The sequence below is a fragment of the Anas platyrhynchos genome, chromosome 38 (genome assembly GCF_047663525.1).
Source record: "Anas platyrhynchos isolate ZD024472 breed Pekin duck chromosome 38, IASCAAS_PekinDuck_T2T, whole genome shotgun sequence".
Lineage (NCBI taxonomy): Eukaryota > Metazoa > Chordata > Aves > Anseriformes > Anatidae > Anas > Anas platyrhynchos.
The window spans coordinates 4,224,701-4,250,835 of record NC_092626.1 but is presented as its reverse complement, the minus strand read 5'-3'; the positions used below and the strand labels follow the sequence as shown (position 1 = coordinate 4,250,835).

General features: G+C 49.0%; 2 protein-coding genes across 2 annotated transcripts in view; both read right to left on the bottom strand.

Moving 5' to 3' along the window:
• Positions 1-26,135, bottom strand: part of LOC140001150 (uncharacterized) — a 239,159-nt gene that overhangs the window by 132,302 nt on the left and 80,722 nt on the right. The window lies entirely within an intron of this gene.
• LOC140001168 (olfactory receptor 14C36-like) lies at positions 285-1,782 on the bottom strand. Its single transcript, XM_072032355.1, has 2 exons — positions 1,691-1,782; positions 285-1,451 (listed from the first exon to the last, which is right to left on the bottom strand). Exon 2 carries the CDS (start codon positions 1,426-1,428, stop codon positions 490-492), a length of 939 nt encoding a protein of 312 aa, XP_071888456.1. The 5' UTR covers positions 1,429-1,451; positions 1,691-1,782; the 3' UTR covers positions 285-489.

The following is a 26,135-nucleotide window of genomic DNA, read 5'->3' as shown; positions in this document are numbered from 1 at the left end:
GAACAATGCAGAATCCAAAAGAGAGCAGCAGTAAAAAGGCCACATCCTGCTGCTGGCCATGGCCATGGCTCCAGGGAATCAGCAGCCCCGACCTGAAGGCAGCAGAGAGGCAGAGCCCATCAGGCAGTGAGGGGCAGCCCTGAGGGCCACTGGAGCTGCTCCTCCATGTGGCAGCTGGGCTCTTGGCTCTGAACCCCTCCTGTGTGCTGGGGCTGCTCCCCCAGCTCCAGAGGAGAGGGGAAGAGATGGCAGCTGACACCAACAAAATTCACAGCTTCTTTATTCTCTTTATCCACACAGAGAGCCTAGTTCTGAAGGTATATTAGATGACTGGGTGACAGAAAATAAAATGATTAATAGGCAGGATGATATGAGTAGTATACAGTCAAAATCAAAGGAAATACTTTTAAAAATAATAAATGAATTACAAGCTATTGTATGAAGAGGTTTCTCAGATAACCTGCCTGTCCTGTTAGATTTATAGGCACGTTATTGATGCCAAAGAATCATGTGTCCAAAGAGTTTCCACAAGGCTTCCTTGAGCTCCTGATTCCTCATGCTGTAGATGAGGGGGTTCACTGCTATAGCCACCACTGAGTACAGAAATGTCACCACCAGGTCAAGGGATGGAGAGGAGATGGAGGGGGGCTTCAGGTAGGCAACCATGACAGTGCTGACAAACAGGGAGACCACAGCCAGGTGAGGGAGGCATGTGGAAAAGGATTTGTGCCGGCCCTGCACAGAGGGCATCCTCAGCACGGCTCTGATGATCTGCACATAGGAGAAAACAATGAAAACAAAACAACCAAATGCTAAAAATGCACTAACCACCAGAAGTCTAACTTCCTTTAGGTAGTCTGAACCTGAGCAGGAGAGCTTGAGGATCTGGGGGATTTCACAGAAGAACTGCTCCACAGCATTGCCATGGCAGAGGGGCAGGGAAAATGTAGCGGCTGTGTGCAGGACAGCATTGAGAAAGCCACTGCCCCAGGCAGCTGCTGCCATGGTGGCACAAGCTCTGCTGCCCAGGAGGCTCCCATAGTGCAGGGGCTTGCAGATGGCAACGTAGCTGTCATAGGCCATGATGGTAAGAATTGAAAACTCTGAACCAAAGAAGAAGATGAAAAAGAGAACTTGTGCAGCACACCCTTGATAGGAGATGGTCCTGGTGTCCCAGAGGGAATTGGCCATGGCTTTGGGGACAGTGGTGGAGATGCAGCCCAGGTCGAGGAGGGCGAGGTTGAGGAGGAAGAGGTACATGGGGGTGTGCAGGCGGTGGTCGCAGGCTACAGCAGTGAGGATGAGGCCGTTGCCCAGGAGGGCAGCCAGGTAGATGCCCAGGAAGAGTGCGAAGTGCAGAAGCTGCAGCTCCCGTGTTTCTGCAAATGCCATCAGGAGGAACTCACTCACAGAGCTGATGTTGGGCATTTGCTGCTTTTGTACCTGTTTGTCTGTTGAAGAGGAGAAGGCAGAAAAAGGTTAGAAAAGAGTTCTCTGAGGAAAATAGGCAATAAAACAGAAGGCTGGCTAAGTCAAAATCAGACAAATGTCAGCTCAATGAGATTTGCAGTATTGTTGCAAACAACTGAGCTGACTGCAGAGGAGGGCTGCAAGTATTCTCCTCACTTTATTTTATCCTTGTTGCCCTATCCTAGTTGAGGTATTGGATTGTGGAACTCCCTGACATTACTTCCACACTCCTGGTGAAATCCTGTGGATGGGAGGAAGCAAAAGGATTGTCCCTTGGGGAAGACTGAGCAGAGCAGCTCTGCCCATCCTCTATTGTCCTCTTCTCAGCTGTCCTGTGCTACCCTTTTGTGAGCTGCAGGACCATCCCACTCAGGTGTTTCCCTGAGAAGAAACTGGAGACAGCTGAGAGCAGAGAAGCCCCAGTCCAAGTGCAGCTGGACAGAATCCTCACCTTGTCTGCAGGGGACTGATCAGGATCATAGCTTTTTCCTCCTAGCCAGGGGTGCAGAGGCCTCACTCTAACTGCCCCCAGACAGCCATCCAGCAGCACCAACATGGCCTTAGCACAGACCAGTCTCCTCCTTCAGGCACCTGGATAACACAAGGATGCCACGACAGAGCTGCATCCTGCTGGAGAGCAGCCTGCAGCCGAGGAGGACACCCCTCAGACAGAGCTGGATATTTGCAAGCTGGGGTATCCCAATATCCAGTCTGCATCCCATGCAGTGTCTGGAGGATGCTCGGCCACCACACTCTTGGTTAACCAGGGGTAGCTAGGTTATGACACACCAAGGGGCTTCTGCCAGACGTCCTCACCTCACAGTGCAATCCAGCAGCAGTCTCAAAGCCTACTGCATTGCCCACTGCCCTCCCAGAAACAAGACCCAGGAGGAGACCCTTCCAGGACCTGCAGCTGCATGGCCCTGCAGCCAGACACTTACCTTGTCAAGGGCTGTGCAGATTTCTCCTGCAGGCAGCTCTCAGCATCCTCCCACTCCCAACTGCCTCCAAGCCCTCTGTCCTTCTCTCGTCTCCCTGTGCCACCTGCGGTCAGAACCCTCAACCCTACTGCACTTTGCAGAGGAGCTGCTCCTGGGCAGAGCTGTCTCTCTGCATCATAGGAGTTTTTGAAATATGTTTTCTTTGTCCCAGGATCCTGGCCCAGCTCAGCAGCACAGGCCCAGCCCAAGGCATTGCAATCACCCCTCTGGGAGCTTTTCTGATGAGACCACAAGCCTCAGACAATTGAAGACATCTCTCTAGAAGTCTAAGTCAGATGCAAGATTTCTGGAGTGTCCCCCTGAGGGCCAGCACTGACACAGACTCCCATAGAGCTCATTAGAGCAGAACATTGGAGGCAGTGAGGACAAGGAGACAAAGGCAATGTGAAGGTGACACTGATGTGTAGACAAACTGGATGTGTTTCACCAAGCACAAGGGCCAGGCCTTGACCTCCAGCCCGTGGCAAAGGAGATCCTTTCCCTTTACACCATGCTCAGGTTTCCTCCTGCGGCAGTAGGAGATGGGGATTTCTTTCTCTTCATGTCCAGTCTCAACATCCCAAAGTCAACTTAGTGGCATTATTTCTGTCTCATACCATTTTCTCCTAGAGAGGAAAGCTACAGCAGCTCCAAAACCACCCTTCAGACAGTCTCAGGCTCCTTTTGCTCTGCTTGGATGCTCTATGGCACTGGGCCAGATAAACCCAGATCTCTCAGAATCTCTACACAAGGCAGGTGCTTTAGGCCCTGAACCCCACCTTGGCAGAACCTCTCTGGGTACTGTCCTGCACCTGTCCTAAATGATGAGCTACTCACTGGGACACCCCAGCGCAGGTGGTGTCACACCATATTGGAGCTGAGTCTGATAACTCAGATCTTCTTGGTGGCCATGCTCCTCATAAGGCAGCTCTGTAAGAAGCTGGCCTGCTTCCTGGTGAGCAAGCACCACTGCTCACATGGAATCCCTTGGGGTGCCCAGGCCCACCTCCTCCTGGACACTCCTCACTCAGCAGGGTCCCAGTCCTGACGTGTGGGGTTCCTCTTCCTCCAGTGCAGGACTGGGCTCTTCTCCTTGTAAATGTCAAAACATTTGTATAGGGAAAATCCTGTAGTTTCTCAAGGTTCCCCTGGACAGATGCTCCATTCTGTCAGCTGTTAATGTCTGCAGTCAGACGGCTCACCCTGATTGTGATGATCTGGGGAACTACAGGCCTGTCTGTCTGACCTCTGAGCCAGGGAAGCTCATGGAGCAGGTTGAGTACCATCACACAACAGGAGAACAAGTTGATGAGGCCCAGTCAGCATGAGTTTACCAAAGCAGGCCCTGCTTGACAAATCAGATCTCAATCTATGACAAGGTGATGTGCTTAGTGGACAAGGGAAAGGTTGTGGATGTGGTCTACCTAGACTTCAATAAGGATTTTGAAGCCATTTCCCACAGCATTCTCCTTGAGAAACTGGCTGCTAAAGGCCTGGATAGATATACGCTTCATTGGGTTAAAAACTGGCTGGGTGGCCAGGTCCAAAGAGTTGTGGTGAATGGAGCTAAATGCATCTGGAGGCCACTCGTTAGTGGTGTCCCCCAGGGCTCAGTGCTGGCTCCGTTTCTCTTCAATATCTTCAGCAATGATCTGGATGAGGGGATCAAGTGCACCATCAGCAACTTTGTAGACAAGACCAAGTTAGGAGTGAGACTTGATCTACTCAAGGGTAGGAAGGCTCTGCAGAGGGATCTGGATAGGCTGAACCCATGGGCTGAGGCCAACTCTATGAAGTTCAACAAGGCTATGCGCTGGGTCCTGCACTTGGGGAATAACAATCCCATTCATGCAGGGAGAAGAGAAGCTGCACAGCTGCCTGGGGATAAGGGCCCTGGGGATAGTGGCAGATAGTCGGCCAAATATGAGCCAGCAGTGTGCTCAGGTGGCCAAGAAGGCCAACAGCATCCTGCCTTGCACCAGGAATACTGTGGTCTGCAGGATAAGAGAGATGGTTGTCCCCTGGTAACTCAGACCCGGTGAGGCCAAACCTCAGGTTCAGCTCTGGGGCTCCTTGTGTAAGAAGGACATGCAGCTATTAAAACAAGTCCAAAGGAGGGCCATGAGCACGAGTGATAGGCTGGAGCACCTCTCCTATGAAGACAGGCTGAGGGAGTTGGGATTGTTCAGCCTGGAGAAGAGAAGTCTCCGGGGAGACCTTACAGTGGCCTTCCAGTACCTAAAGGGGACTACAGGAAAGCTGGGGAGGGACTCGTCATCGAAGAGTGTAGTGATAGGACTAGGGGTAATGGTTTAAACTGAAAGAGGGTAGATTCAGGTTAGGTGTTAGAAAGAAGTTCTTTACTCAGAGGGTGGTGAGGAAAAGGCTGCCCAGAGAAGTTGTGGATGCCCCATCTCTGGAAGTGTTCAAGGCCAGGTTGGATGGGGCTTTGAGCAAGCTGGTCTAGTGGAAGGTGTCTCTGCCCATGGCAGCTGAGTTGGAATTATGTGATCTGTAAGGTCCTTTTATACTCAAAATGGTTTGTGATTCTGTAAATATGAAACACAACACCGTTCCAGCTACTAGCAAGAAGAATTTACTCTACTAGAGCCAAAACTAGGACAATATCCACCCCTCATTCCATAGCATGTCTGCCATGCTCTGGCCTGACTCCAGTTAATCACCACCACCTTTCCTGTCTTTTGATATGCACACAAAAATGTTATTATTAGTCTATTAGTGTCTATAACATTAACATTAACATTAACATTAACATTAACATTAACATTAACATTAAGAAGAACAATAATAATGTCTTCCTTTTGTGTCCTATGAAACTGCCTTTATCTCAACCCATGAACTTTTACATTTTTTTTTCCTCCCAATTCTCTCCTCCATCCCATTCATTAGATGAATAGTTTTGTAGTGCTAAGCTGCCTGCAGGGTCAAACCACAGAAAGTGTTCTTGGTGCCTAGCGTGGAGCACAAATGTTGAGATGCCAGATCTGACCACAGCGTTTTAAAAGTAAATTGTTATAAACATTAGATCAGTTTAATAGTCGCTGATCACAGTGTTGATCTTTTTGATCTGGGGTCTGTTGTGCTTGTTTTCAGAATTGTGTTGCATAGCACTTTACTATTTGCCTTCCATGTCATGCTGTTTATCAGTTCTGGGGATTTGTCTAAGGTTACTGCCTTGCTGTATTGGATAACACTGATTTCTGATAGAATAAAATTATTGCCGCCTCCATAACTTGGGAACCATCTCTTCAGCTCTTAGAAATTATTTAGAATTACACTCTTTTATACTCTTTGCCTTTTCTTTTCGAGAGTAAATCTATGCAGGGTGGGTGGTGATGGTGAGTGGAACTGGGAAGGACAGTGGGGGATGCTTTTCACCACTTCTTCCCTCTCCCTTTCTCCTGCACCTCCCCCTTCTCCTCCAGGACAGGTATATAGCCTGTCCAAAGCCACTCCAAGCCATGCAACAGGCCCTGCAGACACTCTGGCTCCTGAGGTGGGCCCAAAGTTAAACTGACACACGTGACAGGCCCTATAGCCACTCCCAAACCTGCAATAGGCACTGCAGCCGCTCCAACTCATCCAAAAGGCCCTGCAGCCAGAACAAGTCCTGTGTTGGGCCCTGCAGCCTCTCCAGCACCTGCAATGGGTTCCATGGCTGGGCCAGAGAACCAGCCTGTGCCAGTATCGGTTGCCTCTACATGCAAGAGAAAACAATGGGTGTGAAAGTCAGTTTTTCTTTAGAGAGGAAAGAAACTCCTACCCAGGCAAGAAAGGAGGAAGAAGAAGATGAGACAGGTTTCTCCAAAGTTGGGACATCTTGGAAGCAGGAGGACAAAGACAAAGAGATTATATAAACATCAGAAACCAAGCTATCCCTTTTCCAGGGTAAGCTATGAGATATGGGAAAATATTTTAGCCATCATGTCAGTGAGCACATTGTCAGCTGGCTGCTCCAGTGGTGGGAGAAAAGGGCCAATAGCCTGGAATTAGAGGGCAGGGAAGCCAAGCAGACAGAATCCCCCTCTAGGAAAGGGGTGATTGACAAAGCCATTGGAAAAGGGCACAAGGAACTTACTCCCATCATGCTTGAAGGAAAGGTACCCCTTTAAAGAAGATCTTGTATGTCAACCAGGAAAGTGGACCACCATGCAGAGGGATATCCGTTCCTGAGGAAATTAGACATACTGAAGGCGATTTGTATAAACCTAGGTAACAAACAGCTATCCAAAGATCCAGATTGTTATAAGTTGCCCCCTTAATTTTCAGAGAGCATTGCATTAATAATAGAAAGGAATTTATTGAGTAAGCAACAGCAAGAAAAACAGCGCTGGGCGGCCGGGGAGTCTCGGCTCCGCCAATGGTGCGCACCTCACCCCCGCCAGGGTCCCTTTTTATATCTTGGTAATTCTGGGATTACGCAGCACATCCTGGTATATTCTGCGACTGCGCGCGCTGTTGCTAGGGGGTCATCTCTGTCCCTCTGGTGGTCGTGAAGATGAAGGCCATAGTCTTCCTCGGCGTTGTGGTTCAACTTCTTTTTTTATTTGGTCATGTTGGCCCAGCGTGAGACAGAAAGGCAGGATGTTGATACACTAGTTTAGCAACTTATCAGGAGATGGTTACATGAGCTTTGCAGCAGGGTCTTTAAACAAAAGAGGCAACTGAGATGCAGAAGGAGAGAAGGGGGGGGGGGGGTCTCTTTTTTGTTACATTAAGCAAAAGAATTTTCATAGTGTCTAGCCAAGCATTATACAGCTCCTTACTTCAGCAGGGAGTTTTCACAACTCCCGTTCCTCAAACAGAACTCCTTGGTTTTATAATACAAAAGACAATGAACAAACATTTATTGTGTATTACAATCTCTCCTTTTTCTTTTAGTTACTCATTTTGTTCATTGAATCTTGGCAATGCCTGGCTACTAAGAACTAATGTTTCCTCGATTCCTTCGTTGGTACTTATTGGCTCGTATCTGGCATGTATGAGCATTAAATGTGCCGCTTCTAAATGTCCCTTTACAATCGCAATCAATTCATTAAAAATACATGGTCCAAAGGTTAGTGCTATTATTAAGAACAACAAAGGTCCTGTTATTGTTAATAAAGTAGTAAGCCAAGGTGAATAATTAAACCAAGATTCGTACCAGCACTGTCGGGCTTCATTCTCCCGTTTCCCTTTTTTTTTTTTTTCAACCCTTCCCTGGGTCTTGCCATTGTATCTCTTACCTCTACAGTGTGATCAGCATACACACAGCATTCCTCTTTCAGGGCTGCACACAGCCCGCCCTATTGTAAAAAAATACCAAATCTAATCCCATAAAATTTTGTAACACTACCTCTGAAAGAGACCTGATAGGTTTTCCAGGGCCGAGATGGACTGTTCAATTTGGGTCAGGTCCTCGTCCACCGCAATGCATAAGGAAGTAAATTCTTGATTTTGTTTAACCAATGAGGCTACCCTGGTCCTCATTCCAGCTCCTCCCAGGATTATTAGGGTGGCCAAAGTTAGAGCCGTGAATGGTTCCTGTCTTTCCAGATGATGACTTTCCACTGTGTCTGGGTGTATACATAATCCTCAGGGTGGTATAGAATCCTTGGTATAATTATCACCTGTATACAGAAATCACGAGACTCACTAAAGAGTTTTAGTGATAGACAAGGAGTTATGCCCACCCACAAACAAACCCACCTAGCGTTGTTGGCTGGGATTAACCACTCGGCTGATTGTTTTCCATTCTCCTTGATATTACGTAGGTGACACTTCCCACTAGGAACCGTGCACACACACCTACCACCTCCATTGACTTGTGTTAGTGTTACCCTTATGTCTTTTCCCCAACTGTATTGTAGAGGGTTGTTCTCGTTTGTGCGGGAGGGCTCCCCAGGATTCCCGATAGCATCATAATATGAAGGCCTTATACTAAAGCATAATCAACAGTGTTTTGTTACATTTGGGTTTGTTTTGTTTAATAATTGGTAGCTGGCATTCATGACCCCCCCATATGTTATTCTCAGCTATGTTATCATTCTCGGCTTTACCTGAGCTCGTAGGGCTGCCGAGGGTTGGCACTGTAGTATTTTCCGCAGGCTGGATTCCCTGGACATTTTCTGACAATACCTCATTTGGTCCTACTGCCTGGGGCCTATCAGCATCCTCCTTTTTATTAGTACGAGTCCTCCCCTATCTGTTCTGTGTTTGTAAAATCTGACACCTCACATTTCCTAGTATCCAGCTAGTATTGTCCAAGTTTGTTACATTTATATATAGAACCTTGCAAATTTCTTTATTTCCATGGAAGGTTCCTGTATACCCTATACCATGCCCTCACCACCTGTAACAGGGACCTGCTTGTTGGTTACAACTTTGTGGCCCATATCCCACTTGTAAGAATTTATTCCGACCAGCCCCGAGTGTCCAGTCCGTAGCAATGGTTTCACACCCCCAGTATGCACAATAATACATGTTTGGGTAATTACAGTACCCCTTTCCTGGGTTAGAACTTGGGCAGAAATAAAATCCTGATCGGTTAAAGCATGGCTGCACTAACACCAGGTCACATAATGTGATGCGGAAACTGGGAGCACCCGCTGTCATTGTTTGCTGGATGATGAACTGATCCTTCCATCTGATCAAGCTCCATTTAAAAGGCTGATGGGGATGCGCAGACCCATAGCTGACCAAAATGATGATACTGACTCCCATGTATCGTAGGAGGTGGTCAGAGCCCATCTAAATTGTCGGCCCCTCAGTCCCCCACCGTTTTCACTTCTCTGCCTCGCTTGTCAGTTCGGTTGCAGCGAACTACAAGGTATCGGTTCTTCTTGGCAGCAGCAGTGTTCTTCAGGGGAACCTACTAGGGAGCCTTTGAAACGGGGCCTCCTCCCCTTCCCACAATACACAGATAATATACAATACTTATCGAGTCCATCTTAGTGTCAGCTTCAAGTCGTCAGGGCCTGGAGCTGCCTCCCATTTACCTTCCCGGATTGGTCCTTTCACACGGCTGGCATGCGTCCATCCTTTCTCCACAGTTCGAATAGCCGTTTCTGTGGTAAGCAAAACAACATAAGGGCCTTCCCCATCGTGGTGTTAAAGCAGTCTCTTTCCAAGTCTTAATTAGAATTGATGGTGATCAAGTGGCAATTCCAAGTCATAGGGCATACCATATAGCATTTTAAAAGGAGAAATTCCTACATCAGTTCTGGGCTGTGTCCATATGTTTAACAGTGCAAGAGGTAAGCATTTTACCCAAGAAGCCTTAGTTTTCAGCACAAGTTTTGTTAGTTGTTTCTTAATTTCACCATTCATTCGCTCTTCCTTTCCAGAAGAGGAGGGGTGCCAGGGGCTGTGAAAATCCCACTCAATCTCTAAGGCCTGCTTTAATCCTTGCAGTAAAGCTTTACACCCATTCAGTCACGTGGTCAATTAGGACAAACAAGTAACTCAGTAAAGTCTACCTGTATACTTTGGAAAGGTCAAAACCCTGGCTCCCGTCCCCCTCTAAATAGGTTACAGAAGACCTTTTTATTTACACATTGACATATAGTACATCCTCTGCATGTGTGCTTCCCTAAAATACATATTCCTACACAGACATGCTTTCTTAGAACAACATCACACATTGCTTGCACCTCCCAATGACTCTTCTGATGTAAAACAGTTAATATTTGCCTTATTATCACTTTATTCAGCATTTCTCTCCCATCAGGGAGTATCGATTTTCCTTAAAATGATCCACATATTTGTAACATTAATACCTCCTTGGGAGGTTGTATTTGCTCCAAAATCTTTTTTAGAATTTACCCAAATAGATAGGTGGCCCTGTAAACCCCTGAGGTAAAATTGTCCACCTATATTGTTGCTTCCGCCCCCATTTCAGGGTCTTTCCAGTCAGAGGTGAATATAAATGTATGTTTGCTCTCAGGGCCAGAGAGTACTCCATTAATAACACTGTTATTCCAGTCTAACAATTTACTAGTTGAATGCCCAATTTAATCATCAAATCCCTTCCCAACAAGTTAGTCTCTGCCTTGGATACATACAATAATTGCCCAGTGATCATTTTATCCCCTAGTCTCAGCTTGGTATCCCCCAAAAGTGGCACTGTTATCCCAGTCCCTTCTACCTCCATCACATTTAGGGTTTCATTAGTTAATTTAATCCCTGATACTTTACAAGTCAGTAATGACTTAGCTGCCCCAGTATATTGGGTTTGATGGCAAGGTTCGAGGTGTGTGACGGGTGTGGGGGTGGGAAACTGCAGTGGCAGCCCCCGTGAAAAAAAAGAAACAAAACAAAACAGAAACCTCCCCGTGGTAGATAAGGGACAATTTCATCTGGCCCTAAAGAGGCCCACTGCTGCCCAAGCCATAGCAACACAGTCCATGCCTCTGTGAGAGCACATCCACAAAAACAAACAAACAAAGAAACAAACAAAAGCCTGCTGCTCAACAGCAGTTGGGAGAGCGAGAAACCCCCCCGCAGACACCAAAGTCTGTGCAGAAGGAGGGGGAGGAGGCACTCCAGGCGCTGGAGCCAAAGCCCCCCTGCGGCCGCTGGAGAGGCCCCTGGTGGAGCAGGCTGTTCCCCCCTCCACGATGCTTGGGAAAATGAACAAACACCACAGCAAATATGCAAATATACCAAAACTTCTAGACTGTTACTTAGATAATGCCTACATCACCTTTCCCTGCTCATTCAACTTGGAATACCTTTAACACTTTCAACAAACCTTTTAACACTTCCTTTATGTTTCTCTAGCCTTTACTTTTCTAATGCCGACATCAAAGGCTCAGTCAGGGGCCAACTTAATTCCATACCTTTTCCCTCCAAGATGCTGAAACAACATCAATATACAACATTTCATCCTGTTTTCCTTCTTTCCACAAAAACAACATTGACTGTAATATGGTGTTATAATTAATACTTCCATTTAGGGGCCACTCCGCTCCATCCTCTAGTTTATAAAGTGGCCACCACTGATTACAATATTTGATAAGAGTTCTTTTACTCTCTGTACACTGTCACCCCACTATATCCCTCCAATGTGTTAGTATTCATCCTAGGAGGCATTTCCTCGGGATTTCTTTGCTTTGAACTTTTCCTATTGTAATCTACAGTGGTTAATATTCCTCCGTTTTCCTAGAAGCTCTTTACTAGTCAATCCCAATCCCTCCAAAATCCACAATATATAGATACACAAGTAAAATCAGACCACTGTAAATTAACTGCTTGTAGACAATTACACTGGGAACATTTAAACCTGATGAGCCGATAATATGCCTGGGCAAATTTTGTTTCCTTAGACATACACCTCAATGGCAGTTCTTATATTTTCATATTTACATATTAACATATGTATAAAAGAACACTTTAACAAAAATGCCCGGGCTTTTATATATACAATATACAATGTACAGTTATTATTCCAGTTAGAATTATTCCTCAGCAGCTGGAAACATTATGCCAGTTGCCATTAAAGCTCGCTTACCCTCCTCCTGTCTTTCTTAAAGTCTCGGACGTCCCCGGAGTTAATGGGGACAGCCACATATTCCTAGTCACTGGTCCCTGAGCGCTAGAGTCAGAGTCGCTATCAGAGTCTCCCTGGGGTTGCGGATTAGGAAGCCCGGGAGTCGGAGGGGCTGCAGGTGGTGGTGGTGAAATATAGGGAGGCAGTGGGGCTGGGATCTCTAATTCTCGTTTTTTCTTGTGCCTCCCATCCCCTCCTTTTTCTTTTAGAGGATATAAATTGGCTCGAGTTTCCAAGCTGATCCACAAATGTGCATATTCACTTTCTTCCAAACCAAAAGGTTCCTTTGAGTTTACATAAATATTTAGGGCCTGGCAAACCCAATCTTCAAAGGACCCAAATATGGGCCAGTAAAGGTGGTCTCCTCGAATCTGTTTACCACCCCAAACTTCAACACAATAATGTATCATTTTTACTTTATTCTTTCCCCGCCTAAAAGGGGAATCCTCCCAATTTTTAATCATTAATCCCGGGGTAACCTAACATCAGACGTTACCCCGCCCATGGGACCAGAAGGCTTACTCTTCTTCTGTCCCATCTTCTGGAGCGCCTTCACACACACACACACAAATCGCTTCCCCCTTTTCATGGCCCAGTCCTTCGCGGGATGTGGGAACTGCACTACCGAGGGGTCCGCACTCGCTTCGTCCGCAATTGGACGTCTCACAATGCTCCAGGATACCCAACCCCAACCGAACGGATCACTGGCCTATTCTTACTCACTCCTGAGTCTTTGTTCGGTCTTCGTGCACAAAGATTACTAGGGGTTGCCGGCTTTATTTGCTTGCTGCCGAATTTAGGGTTCATCGGTGAAGGATTTGAATGAAAGTAATCCTAGCGAAGGCCGCTGAAATCAGCAGGGCGCCCCCTCCGAAGGTCTTTCAATCAGATTGCCTTCATCCGAGTCACGGCACCAAATTTGTTATAAGTTGCCCCCTTAATTAATTTTCAGAGAGCATTGCATTAATGATAGAAAGGAATTTATTGAGTAAGCAACAGCAAGAAAAACAGCGCTGGGCGGCCGGGGAGTCTCGGCTCCGCCAATGGTGCGCACCTCACCCCCGCCAGGGTCCCTTTTTATATCTTGGTAATTCTGGGATTACGCAGCACATCCTGGTATATTCTGCGACTGCGCGCGCTGTTGCTAGGGGGTCATCTCTGTCCCTCTGGTGGTCGTGAAGATGAAGGCCATAGTCTTCCTCGGCGTTGTGGTTCAACTTCTTTTTTTATTTGGTCATGTTGGCCCAGCGTGAGACAGAAAGGCAGGATGTTGATACACTAGTTTAGCAACTTATCAGGAGATGGTTACATGAGCTTTGCAGCAGGGTCTTTAAACAAAAGAGGCAACTGAGATGCAGAAGGAGAGAAGGGGGGGGGGGGTCTCTTTTTTGTTACATTAAGCAAAAGAATTTTCATAGTGTCTAGCCAAGCATTATACAGCTCCTTACTTCAGCAGGGAGTTTTCACAACTCCCGTTCCTCAAACAGAACTCCTTGGTTTTATAATACAAAAGACAATGAACAAACATTTATTGTGTATTACACAGATGAAGTCAAGTGTACATGACCCATGGGGCAGGAGTTTGTACAGAGCACACCATCATCATATGCCAACGCATTGGCAGTAATGACCTGGAAAGACAAAGAGAAACCCATGGTGGATGAATTGGCTAGCCAACTATGGCATTACAAAGCAAGTCTCTCATCTTCCCTATGGTCCTGTGTCTTGTCCAGAAAGAATCTTTCCCAAGAGGTTCAACAACTACAAGAGAATACGGCTTCCTCCCCACCTGCACGAACCAATAGCTCAGCTACCAGATGTAAGCATCCCTCTGCTCAAGAAAGGTGATAGAGTGGGTACATACCAGGTTCCATCCTGTGGTTTTGATGGTCGACCATGAGAAAATGGGATGCAAAAATCGACCTCCACCTTAGAGGCACAGATACATGAAGTTCAAGGAAAAAAAGATTGTCAAAAAGTGGTTCTTCTGAGAAACTTGCTGCTCCCTTTTCTAGTGGGCAATCCTCCAAACACAGTAAAGAATACTATGAGCAGGACTAGAGAGGCCCAGCCTCCACCCTGGGGGAGGGAGAAGACAATCGGGTGTATTGGACTTTGAGGATTATTGGCCTGGCACATCAAACCCAAGAGTTAACTGCACTGGAGGCTGAAGTGAGTCTAACTGGGAACAGTGGGAAATCATAGAATCATAGAATACCCTGAGTTGGAAGGACCCATAAGGATAATCATGTCCAACTCCTGGCACCACACAGGTCTGCCCAAAAGTTTAGACCATGTGACTAAGTGCACAGTCTGATCGCTTTTTAAATTCAGACAGGCTTGGTGCAGTGACTACACCCCTGGGGAGCCTGTTCCAGTGTGCAACCACCCTCTCGCTGAAGAACCTCTTCCTGATGTCCAGCCTAAATTTCCCCTGCCTCAGCTCAACACCATTCCCGCGGGTCCTATCACTGGTGTTTACAGAGAATAGGTCACCTGCCTCTCTGTTCCTCCTCACGAGAAAGTTGTAGGCCGCGATGAGGTCCCCCCTCAGCCTCCTCTTCTCCAGGCTGAACAAGCCAAATGCACTCAGCCGCTCCTCACACGTCTTCCCCTCTAGGCCCTTCACCATCTTCGTTGTCCTCCTCTGCACACTCTCCAACAGTTTAATGTCCTTCTTGTACTGTGGTGCCCAGAACTGCACCCAGTACTCGAGGTGAGGCTGCACCTGCTCAGAATAGAGTGGGAGGCCAGTCGCAGTGCAACCCATTGGCACTGGCCTGGAGGCTCTTTGTAACCCTGGCATAGACTACTTCAGGAGCAGGTACTTCAAAGGTCCACAAGGGTATTAGTGGGCTTATGCCATAGCTGTCTTGGAGACAGAGGACAGGAAACAGTTGTCTACCTTGCCCACTCTTTCACAGGACCCTTCTGCTGTGGAGGTGCTGATGGCCAATGAGCAGCAGGTGCCAGTCGCTACCACAACAGTGCGCCCAAGGCAATATTGCATTAACAGAGACTCCCTGATTCCCATCCATGAGCTGGTTCATCGACTGGAGAGCCACGGAATGATCAGCAACACTTGCTCACCCTTTAATAGTCCCATATGGACAGTGCAAACTTCTAATGGTGAGTGGAAGATAACGGTGCAATTCTGTGGCTTGAATGAAGTCCCACCACCACTGAGTGCTGCTGTGCCAGGCATGCTAGAATTTCATTCAGTATGAACTGGAGTCAAAGGCAGCCAAGTGCTATGCCACAATTAATATTGCTAATGCATTTTTCTCCATCCCTTCAGCGGCAATACAAAGGCCACACTTTGCTTTCACATGGAAGGTTGTCCTGCCCACCTGGAATCAACAGCCCCAGGGCTGAAAACACAGCCCTACTTTTGCCATGGGCTGATCCAAACTACCCTGGAACACAGGGAAGCTCCTGAACACCTCCAACATACTGATGTCATCATCCCATGGGGCAACACAGCAGCAGAAGTATTTGAGAAAGGGAAGCAAATGTTCCAAATCCTTCTGAAAGCTTGTATTGCCCTCAAACAAAGAAAGGTCATGGCTCCTGCACAAGAGAACATAATGCATGCTATCCAGGTTTAGGAGGGAACACTGCTTCAGGAAACTGGTTGGGCATTGGTCAGCATGTGATGAGCAATTGCACTGTGCATCACTTGCTTTATATGTGTCATTATAACAATAATAAAATGCATTATTATTTATTAATATTGTTACAGGTATTCTTATATCTTCATTTTTTGTCCTTTTAAACCATCTCTATTTCAACAAATAAGCTTCTGAACAATGGGTGTGAGCTAACAGCTCAGAGGTGTTTCACTGCCCAACAGGACATGTTTGACAACCACAGTCCAAGGACACAAATCGCCCTTGTAAAAGTCATCTCCCCTGTGTTCAGAGAAGGGCAGACAGTGATGAATTCGGTATGCTTCAGACACCACACCCCAGCAGAGACCCTGCTGCCTTCGGGAGCTGTCAGCCCTGAGGCCTTGGGGACACCTCAAGGGAGCCCAATGGCACAGAGCAAGCAATGCTATGGTCGGGTGCTGTGCTGCTGAGCTGTGCCGTGCTCCTGGGCCCAAGGGGAGCTCCTGGCAAGTGGGCAGTGCTGCAGAGAGACAGCTGTGCCCAGGAGCAGCTCCTCTGCACAGCCCAGCAGGGCTGGGGGCTCTGACCGCAGGTGGCACGGGGAGAGCAGAGAAGGAGAGAGGGCTTGGAGGCACTGAGGAGCCAACAACAGAGGGCAGCGTGTGGCAGGACACATCTGCAGGCTCTTGACACCGTGAGTCTGTGGCCAGGACAATCCAGGTGGGGTTGCTAGAGGGGTCTTCTACAGCTGGAACATTCAACAGTTGATAGCATCTGTCAGGATTGGTCTTATTCTATATTTAATATGGAGTAGAAGATGCTTTAGAGAATGGCATTTATGAGGGGGCCTTTCAAGTGAAAGGCTGAGGCTTGGCTTATCTGAAGGGGAAGGCTTTTTCATTTCCGTGCTTTTCAGATTCCTGCAGTAGAGGGGAGGCAGGTTTCATGACAACGGATTTTCAAGATTGTACAGGAGACTGAGAATCCTAGAGTACTGACTGTACTGAGAGACCAGTGTGTCAGCAATGAACTTGATAAAGTCCCTTCAGCCACCTCATCTTGAAGACTGCATCAATATCAAGTTTGTGGTCTCCTCTGTAGTTATCAGATCTTCTCTTTAGTAGCTGGAACCCTGCTGATGTCATGGACTCGGTAGTCCTGTGCAGGGCAGAGCTGAGCACACAGCTTGTGGAATTGGGGTCTGTGAGCATGGAGAGGGAGAAGATATGGGAAGAGAGAAGCAGCTCCCAGCAAGGACGTGGGCCGGCAGAAGGGACATGGGCAGGTTGTGAGAGGAAGCTGCTGCCAGAAATGCCATGCGAGGGAAGGCTCAGGCACCTCTCTGCTATCCCCTGCAGGGCAGGTGCCTTCCCTGGGACACCCCCTGCTCTCCTCTCCCACCAGCACAGCCTCTGCCCTCAAGCCCCTGGTGTCCCCAGCAGGAGCTGTCTCCTCTGCAGGCAGAGCTGCAGCACAGGAGGGTCTGCTGAGTGTCTGTCTGTCCCTCCCTGGCCTTGCCTCCCCTGGCAGCAGCACAGTAGCATTCCTGCTGGCTTCTCCACCTGGACATGCTGCTGCTGTTCTTGTTTCCAGGCTGGTTGGAGATGGGGGTTTCACATGTCTACGGAGTGAGCCCTCAGTGTGCTTGGAGGAAGGAAAGTACGGGAACTGACTAAAACTTTCCTGCAACTCTTGCAGGGCAGCTGAGACCAGCACTGATGGACAGATGGTCTATACTCACTGAAGGATGGATGAGTTATTCTCTGATAAGTCTGTTGTACATTATTACTGTTCTTTCCCTTCTATGTGCAGGACCACATCCCCAATAAAGTGGATGTCCAACAGAAGCATCATCACTGAGTTTCTCCTGCTGGCATTCACAGACATGCGGGAGATGCAGCTCCTGCACTTCGCACTCTTCCTGGGCATCTACCTGGCTACCCTCCTGGGCAACGGCCTTGTCCTCACAGCCATAGCCTGCGACCACCGCCTCCACACCCCCATGTACTTCTTCCTCCTCAACCTCGCCCTCCTCGACCTGGGATCCATCTCCACCACTCTCCCCAAAGCCATGGCCAATGCCCTCTGTGATACGAGGGCCATCTCCTATCAAGGCTGTGTTGCACAGGTCTTTCTCTTTCCCTTCCTGGCGGGTGTGGAGTTTTCTATCCTCACTGTCATGGCCTATGACCGCTACATTGCCATCTGCAAGCCCCTGCACTACGGAAGCCTCCTGGGCAGCAGAGCTTGTGCCACCATGGCAGCAGCTGCCTGGGGCAGTGGCTTTCTCAATGCTGTCCTGCACACGGCAAACACATTTTCCCTGCCCCTCTGCCAAGGCAATGCTGTGGAGCAGTTCTTCTGTGAAATCCCCCAGATCCTCAAGCTCTCCTGCTCAGATGCCTACCTCAGGGAAGTTGGGGCACTTATGTTTACTGTTTTTTTAGCCGTTGGTTGTTTTCTTTTTATTGTTTTCAAATATGTTCAGATCTTCAGGGCTGTACAGAGGATGCCATCTGAGCAGGGCCGGCACAAAGCCTTTTCCACATGCCTCCCTCACCTGGCTGTGGTCTCCCTGTTTCTCAGCACCATCATTTTTGCCTACCTTAAACCTCCCTTTCTCTCCTTCCCATCCCTTCACCTGGTGGTGTCATTTTTGTACTCAGTGTTGCCTCCAGCAGTGAACCCTGTCCTCTACAGCATGAGGAACAAGGTGCTCAAGAATTCCGTATGGAAATTTTTTGAATACATGCTTCTTCAGAATCAATAATGTGCCTTCAAATTTCAACTGTTATTTTGGAATCTCTCAGGAAAATCTTACATTTTATCTTATGTCTACTTTGTTTTCTCTTATTTTCTGTTATTTTCTTAGTTTCTTTATTTATTTTGGCTTTGATTGTCTTATTCTTAACATCTGATGTGTTAATTTTATTTTCTTTGATGAATAATCTCATGGACCTATATTAGCGGACTTCTTGTATACAAATAAATGATAAAGAAGCAATGAGAACCTTCTTCTTCTCAGCTGCCATCTCTTCCCATCTCCTCTGGAGCCGCGGGAGCAGCCTCAGCATGCAGGAGAGGCTCTGGGCCAAGAGCCCAGCTGACACATGGAGGAGCAGCCCCAATGGCCCTCAGGGCTGCCCCTCACTGTCCGCTGGGCTCTGCCTCTCTGCTGCCTTTGGGCTGGGGCTGCTGCTTCCCTGGTGCCATGGCCATGGCCAGCAGCAGGATGTGGCCTTTTCACTGCTGCTTTCTTTTGGCTTCCACTTTGTTTCTTTGTGCTTTTGTATTTGGATAAGCCATAAGAGCTCATGTAGCTTGGTGACAGTCGTGATTTCTCTACAGTGGCATCTGAATTTCTCTTCCAAATCTTGATGTTGTGAGCATGTAAAGGGACAAAATTAGAAAGGCCAAAGCTCATCTGGAGCTCAGTCTGGCTACTGCTGTTAAAGATAACAGATAATGTTTTTATAAATACATTAGCATGAAAAGGACTAAGGAGAATCTCCATCCTTTACTGGATGCAGGGGGAAACTTAAGGACAAGAGATGAGGAAAAAGCTGAGGTGCTTAATGCCTTCTTTGCCTCAGTCTTTAGTGGCAAGACTGGTTGTCATCTGTATAACCAGAACCCTGAACTGGTGGAAGGGGATGAGGAGCAGAACCTCACAATCCATGATGGTATGGTTGGCAACCTGCTACAGCACTTAGATGTATGCAAGTTGATGGGGCTGGATGGGATCCATGCGAGGGTGCTGAGAGAACGGGCGGAGGAACTGGCCAAACCACTTTCCATCATTCATCAGCACTCCTGGCTGTCAGGGGAGGCCCCACTCGACAGGCAGCTAGCAAACATGACGCCCATCTACAAGAAGGGCCAGAGGGTAGACCCAGGGAACTATAGGCCTGTCAGTTTGACCTCAGTGCCAGGGAAGCTCATGGAGCAGATTATCTTCAGTGTCATCATGTGGTGCTTGCAGGACAACTGGGTGATCAGGCTCAGTCAGCGTGGGTTTATGAAAGGCACGTCCTGCTTGACGAACCTGATCTCCTTCTATGACAAAGTGACACACACAGTGGATGAGGGAAAGGCTGTGGATGTGGTCTACCTTGATTTCAGTAAGGTTTTTGACACCATTTCCCACAGCATTCTCCTCAAGAAGCTTGCTGCTTATGGTTTGGACTGGCGTACGCTTCGTTGGGTTAGAAACTCGCTGGGTAGTTGGGCCCAAAGAATCGTGGTGAATGGCATTAAATCCAGTTGGAGGCCGGTCACCAGTGGAGTCCCCAAGGGCTCAGTACTAGGACCAGTTCTCTTTAATATCTTTATCAATTATCTGGATGAAGGGATCAAGTGCACCCTCAGTAAGTTTGCAGACAACAAGAAGTTAGGTGTGTGTGTCGATCTTCTCAAGGGCAGGAAGGCTCTGCAGGAGGATCTGGATAGGCTGGACCAATGGGCTGAGGCCAACTGCATGAAGTTCAACAAGGCCAAGTGCCGGGTCCTGCACCTGGGGCTCAATAACCCCAAGCAGAGCTACAGGCTGGGAGAGGATAGGTTGGAAAGCTGCCTGGCGGAGAAGGACATGGGAATACTGGTTGATAGTTAGCTAAATATGAGCCAGCAGTGTGCTCAGGTTGCCAAGAAGGCCAACAGCATCCTGGCCATGGGGTATTCATGGGGTGTCTCTAAGGGCACAAAGGGCAGACAAGTGCTGCACCAGACCTTGCCCATGGCACTTCAAAATGCTTATTCTCAATTATTCTGCAGTCTTATGGGCCTTTGCCTGATGACTCTTCACCACCACTTCTGGCATTGCAGAGCCCTACTTTAGCCCATTGTCTCCTCAGATTCACCTTTTCCTTTACCAAAACCTTTTTTGGATGATCACTCATTTTATGAGGTTCTAATCACTGCCCACTGAACACCTTGTTCCTGCAGATCTTCTGACTTCTCCTGGCAGCTCCAGATTCCTCTCCAGGCCTGCATTGGCCATCAGCCCCGCTGCAGGGGGTGTAGTCCCATGCAGATGAATCCAGTTGTCTACTTTGGCAAGTGCCACCATAAAGAGAGCTCTTGGTGCAGTCCTTGATCCCTCACAGATCACCCTGGGATTTTCAGCCTGTGTTCTTTACTCCATGAAGAGGCCCAGAAAACAGAAGAGCAGGGAGGAACCCCTTCTCTCTATTCCAGACAGTAGCATTGGAAGAGGCATCCAGGCTTCTTGGTTTGCCCTGAACAGCCCCTTTTGTTACTGTTCGGTTTTTGTTTGGTGCTAGCAGGGAGGCCAGCTGTGACAGAGGACTGCACAGTGCCTGCTGCTGCCTGCTGGGACACGGATACCACTGCAGAGACAACAGGACTGGCACCAAATTACACGAGATATACGTGTAAAGTCTAACCCAAATACAAGCAACGTAAGAGACCAATGTGGAAGCCAAAAGAGAGCAGCAGTGAAAAGGCCACGTCCTGCTGCTGGCCATGGCCATGGCTCCAGGGAAGCAGCAGCCCCGACCCGAAGGCAGCAGAGAGGCAGAGCCCAGCGGGCAGTGAGGGGCAGCCCTGAGGGCCACCGGGGCTGCTCCTCCATGTGTCAGCTGGGCTTTGGGCCCAGAGCCTCTCCTGCGTGCCAAGGTTTGCTCCCGCAGCTCCAGAGGAGATGGGCAGAGATGGCAGCTGAGACCAATGAATTTCTGCTGTATTCTTTATCGTCTTTATCTCCACAGGAAGCCTGGTTCTATAATAAATCTTAAACAGGTAGAAAGCTGTGAGGAATGTTTTAACAATTTGTGTCCATAGAGAACAATCCTGTCTGAATCCTGTCTGCCTCTGGGCCCTGCACTGGCAATTTAATTCTTGAACCACAGATGCAGTGTGTCCCAGTCTCCCCCTCATTCTAGGCAATTTATCAAGTCTTCAGAAAATACTCCTCAAATTTATGAACCTGTCTGTTTTAGTTGTTCCGAACCTCTATTTCTAACAGATACAGCCTTTTCTTTGTCTTTGTCTTCTTTGAGATTAACTTAACACTGCTATAGGTGTGACTGTCCCTGTGAATGGCTGGTGAGGAATGTTTAAATTACTCGTGAAGTGTCAATAAGAAAGCTATTTGTGTTTGATGTCTGGGGGTTTCAGAACAACTGATAACAACTAGTGACTGTTATGGGATACTATGCAAACCTCTGGTATCTGGCCAGGTGGCCAAGAGATTAAGAAGAAGAAAAAAGAAGCTGAAGGATGGCTGGGAGACAAGACCTGCAGAAAATGTTCTATAAACTTGGTACGGTACCAAAGGAGTACAAAGGAGAAGGATGAGAAAAAAAGTTGGAGAGGAAGACTACGAGCCTTCAGCATGAAAGACCCCTAGAGACCCTCAGAGGAGACTGATGCGCATGCTCCAGTAGGAGGGACTGGACACCGGAAGCTAATTATAATAACCTGTTTTTTTATAAGTAGTAATGAATATGTATTAGTCTAGGAGCATAAAACTCAGCTACTTGATGTGGCTGGTGTGCATCCTGGTGGAGCGGAGACTCCCGGTGCACCCAGCACTGTTTGCTTACACAGAGGGTTGCTGCTCTGTTTGGTGCTTCTACTCTTTCAGCCAAAATCACACAGAGTGGGAACCAGACCACGGCACAATCCTGGCTGCTCTCCCCTTGAGATGTCAGTTGTAAGGAAGAGCTGCCAACACTCTTCAGGACAGGCAAGACTTTAACACCCACCAGACTCTAACTGCAAGCAGGACAGTGACACACTTGGGGTCTACTGGGCCAGGACGGGAATGACCGCTCAATCAGGATGACGGGAGACAGATTGACGTGGTGAGACACTCGAGGTTGTTGGGCACAGAGGCAGGGTCAGCCCCTGGTCACACGGGTATGCTGCTCTGTTTGTTCTTTCTCTTATTAAAGCCAGACACACACAGTGATGGGAAGGAGACGACGGCACAATCATGGCGACTCTCCCTTTGAGAAGTCATCTGGAAGGAACATCCAGCATTCTCCAGGACAGGTAAGATCGCCCTAACCCACACCCACTGGCAAATAATAGCAAGCAGGAAGGTGACATGATCGGGGTAGGATGGGAGTGTCCTCTGTATCAGGATGATGGAACAATGACAGCCTCGGTGAGTAGGTGAAGATCCTCAGGCACAGAAGTAGGGGCAACCTGTGGTCTTATGGGGATGCCGCTCTGTTTGGTGCTTCTCTTTTGCAGCCAGATTCACTCAGCGATGAGAGCATACTCCTGGCCACTCTCCCCTTGAGAAATCACCCGGAATAAGAGCTGCAAACCCTCTCCAAGACAGGTAAGACCGCCCAAACCTATACCACCAATGGTCCACAGCAAGCAGGAAGCTGACAGAATGGGGGCAGGATGGGAGTGAATGCTGCATGAGGATGATGGGAAACAGACAGCCTCGGTGAGTCGTTAGATACTCATGATCAGAGAGGCAGAGGCTGCCCATGGTCAGAGGGAGGTGCTGCTTTGTTTTGTGCTTCTTCTCTTTCAGCCAGACACACACAGCGACGGGACCAGGCCACGGCAAACTTCTGGCCTCTCTGCCCTCGACCACTCATCTGGGAGGAAGAGCTGCCAACGCTCTCCAGGAGAGGTAAGATTGCCCCAACGCACACCCACCAGGCTCTAACAGCAAGCAGGAAGGTGACACAATCGCAGTAGGATGGGAGTGACCCCTGGATCAGGATGATGGAACACAGGCAACCTCGGTGAGTCGCGGTAGAGCCTCGGGCAGAGAGGCAGGGGCTGCCCGTGTTCACAGAGGGATGCTGCTCTATTTGGAGCTTCTTCTCTTTCAGACAGAATCACACAGCGATTGGACCAGACCATGGCAAAATCCTGGCCGCTCTACCCTTGAGATGTCAGCTGTAAGGAAGAGTTGCCAATGCTCTCCAGGATAGGTAAGATTGCCCCAACCCACAGCACCAGGTTCTATTAGCAAGCAGGATGGTGACATGATCGGGGTAGGATGGGAGTGGCCGCTGTATCAGGATGACGGAACAATGACAGCATCCGTGAGTCACTGGAAACCCTCGGGCACAGAATTAGGGGCTGCCCGTGCTCACAGAGGGATGCTTCTTCGTTTGGTGCTTCTCCTTTTGCAGCCAGATTCACACAGCGATGGGACCAAACCACAGCACGCTCCTGGCCACTCTCCCCTTCAGAACTCAGCTGGAAGGAATAACTTGCTATGCTCTTCAGGAGAGGTAAGATCGCCCCAACATACACCCACCAGCCTCGAACAGCAAGCAGGAAGGTGACATGATCAGGTCAGGATGGCAGTGACCTCTCCATGAGGAAGACAGGATACAGACCGCCTCGTTGAGTCGCTAGATACTTGAGCAGAGAGGCAGGGGCTACCCATGGCCACAGGGGGTTGCTGCTCCGTTTGGTGTTTCTTCTCTTTCAGCCAGACACACACAGTGACGAGACAAGAGCATGGCAAACTTCTGGCCTCTCTGCCCTCGACCACTCATCTGGGAGGAAGAGCTGCCAATGCTCTCCTGGACACGTAGGATTGCCGAACCCACATCCACCAGGCTCTAACTGCAAGCAGGACGGTGACATGATCGGGTTAGGATGGGCGTGACTTCTGCATGAGGATGACGGGACACGGACAGCCTTGGTGAGTCGCTGGAGAACCTTGGGCACTCAGGCAAGCGCTGCCCATGGTTACAGGGGGTTGCTGCTCCGTTTGGTGCTTTTCCTCTTTCAGACAGAAACATACCTAACGATGAAACCAGACCACGGCACACTGCTGGCCTCTCTCGCTTTGAGAACTCAGCCAGAAAAATGCCAGCGCTCTACAGGGCACATAAGACAGCCCCAAGCCATTCCCCACTATGGTGTCACACTCGGACCAGGAGGGCAGTGACCGCTCAATGAGGACGATGGGGCAGGGACGGCCTTGGTGAGTCGCTAGAGACACTCGGGCACAGAGGCAGGGGATGCTCATGTTCAGAGAGGGATGCTGCTCTGTCTTGTGGTGCTTGTCATTTAGCCAGAAATGCACAGCGATGAAACCAGACCACGGCACAATCCTGGCCGCCCTCCCCTTGAGAAGTCAGCTGTAAGGAACAGCTGCCAACACTCTCTCCAGGAAAGGTAAGATTGCCCCAACCCACACCCACCAGGTTCTAACAGCAAGAAGGATGGTGACATGATCGGGGTAGGACAGGAGCGACCGCTCCATCAGGATGACAGAACACTGACAGCCTCGGTGAGTCACTGGAGACCGTCAGGCACAGAAGCAGGGGCAGCCTGTGGTCTCAGGGGGATGCTGCTCCGTTTGGTGCTTCTCCTTTTGCAGCCAGATTTACACAGCAATGGGACCAAATTACAGCACACTCCTGGCCACTCTCCCCTTGAGAAATCAGCTGGAAGGAAGAGCTCCCAACGCAGTCCTGGACAGGTAAGATCCCCCCAGTCTACACCCCCGATGGTCCACAGCAAGCAGGAAGCTGACAGAATGGGGGCAGGATGGCCGTGAATGCTGCATCAGGAAGCCGGGACACAGACAGGCTAGGTGAGTCGCTAGATACTCTTGAGCAGAGAGGCAGGGGCTGCCCATGCTCACAGGGAGGTGCTGCTTTGTTTTGTGCTTCTTCTCTTTCAGCCAGACACACACAGGATTGCCTCCAGACCACGGCACAATCCTGGCCTCTCTGCCCTTGAGAAGTCAGCTGTTAGGAACTTGCAGCGCTCTCTAGGACAGTTCAGATCTGCCCAACCAAAGCCCAGCAGGCTGGCCGTTGCTGCTCTGTTTGGTGCTTTTCCTCTTTCAGCCAGAAACGGCACAATCCTGGCGTCTCTGCCCTCGAGCACTCATCGGCGAGGAAGAGCTGCCAACGCTCCCTAGGACAATTAAAATCGCCCCAACCCACACCCACCAGCCTCTAACAGTAAGCAGGAAGGTGACACGCTCGGGCCAGGAGGGCTGTGACTGCTCCATGAGGATGATGGAACAGGGACAGCTTTGGTGAGTCGCTAGAGACCCTTGGGCACAGAGGCAGGGGCTTCCTGTGCTCACAGAGGGATGCTGCTCTGTTTCGTGATTCTCCTTTTGCAGACAGATTCACACAGCGATGGGACCAAACCACAGCACACTCCTGGCTACCTTCCCCTTGAGAAATGTGCTTTAAAGAAGAGCTCCAAGCACTCTATAGGACAGGTAAGATCGCCCCAACCTCCAGCTGCGATGGTCCACGCAGGAAGCTGACAGGACTGGGGCAGGATGACAGGGAATGCTGCATCAGGAAGAAGGGATATAGACAGCGTCGGTGAGTCGCTAGATACTCTTAAGCAGAGAGGCAGGGACTGCCCATGCTCACAGGGGATTGCTGCTCCATTTGTTGCTTTTCCTCTTTCAGCCAGAAACGGCACAATCCTTGCCTCTCTGCCCTTGAGCACTCAGCTGGACGGTAGAGCTGCCAACGCTCTCCAGGGCATGTACATGTAAGATCGTCCCAACCCACATCCACCAGCCTCTAACAGCAAGCA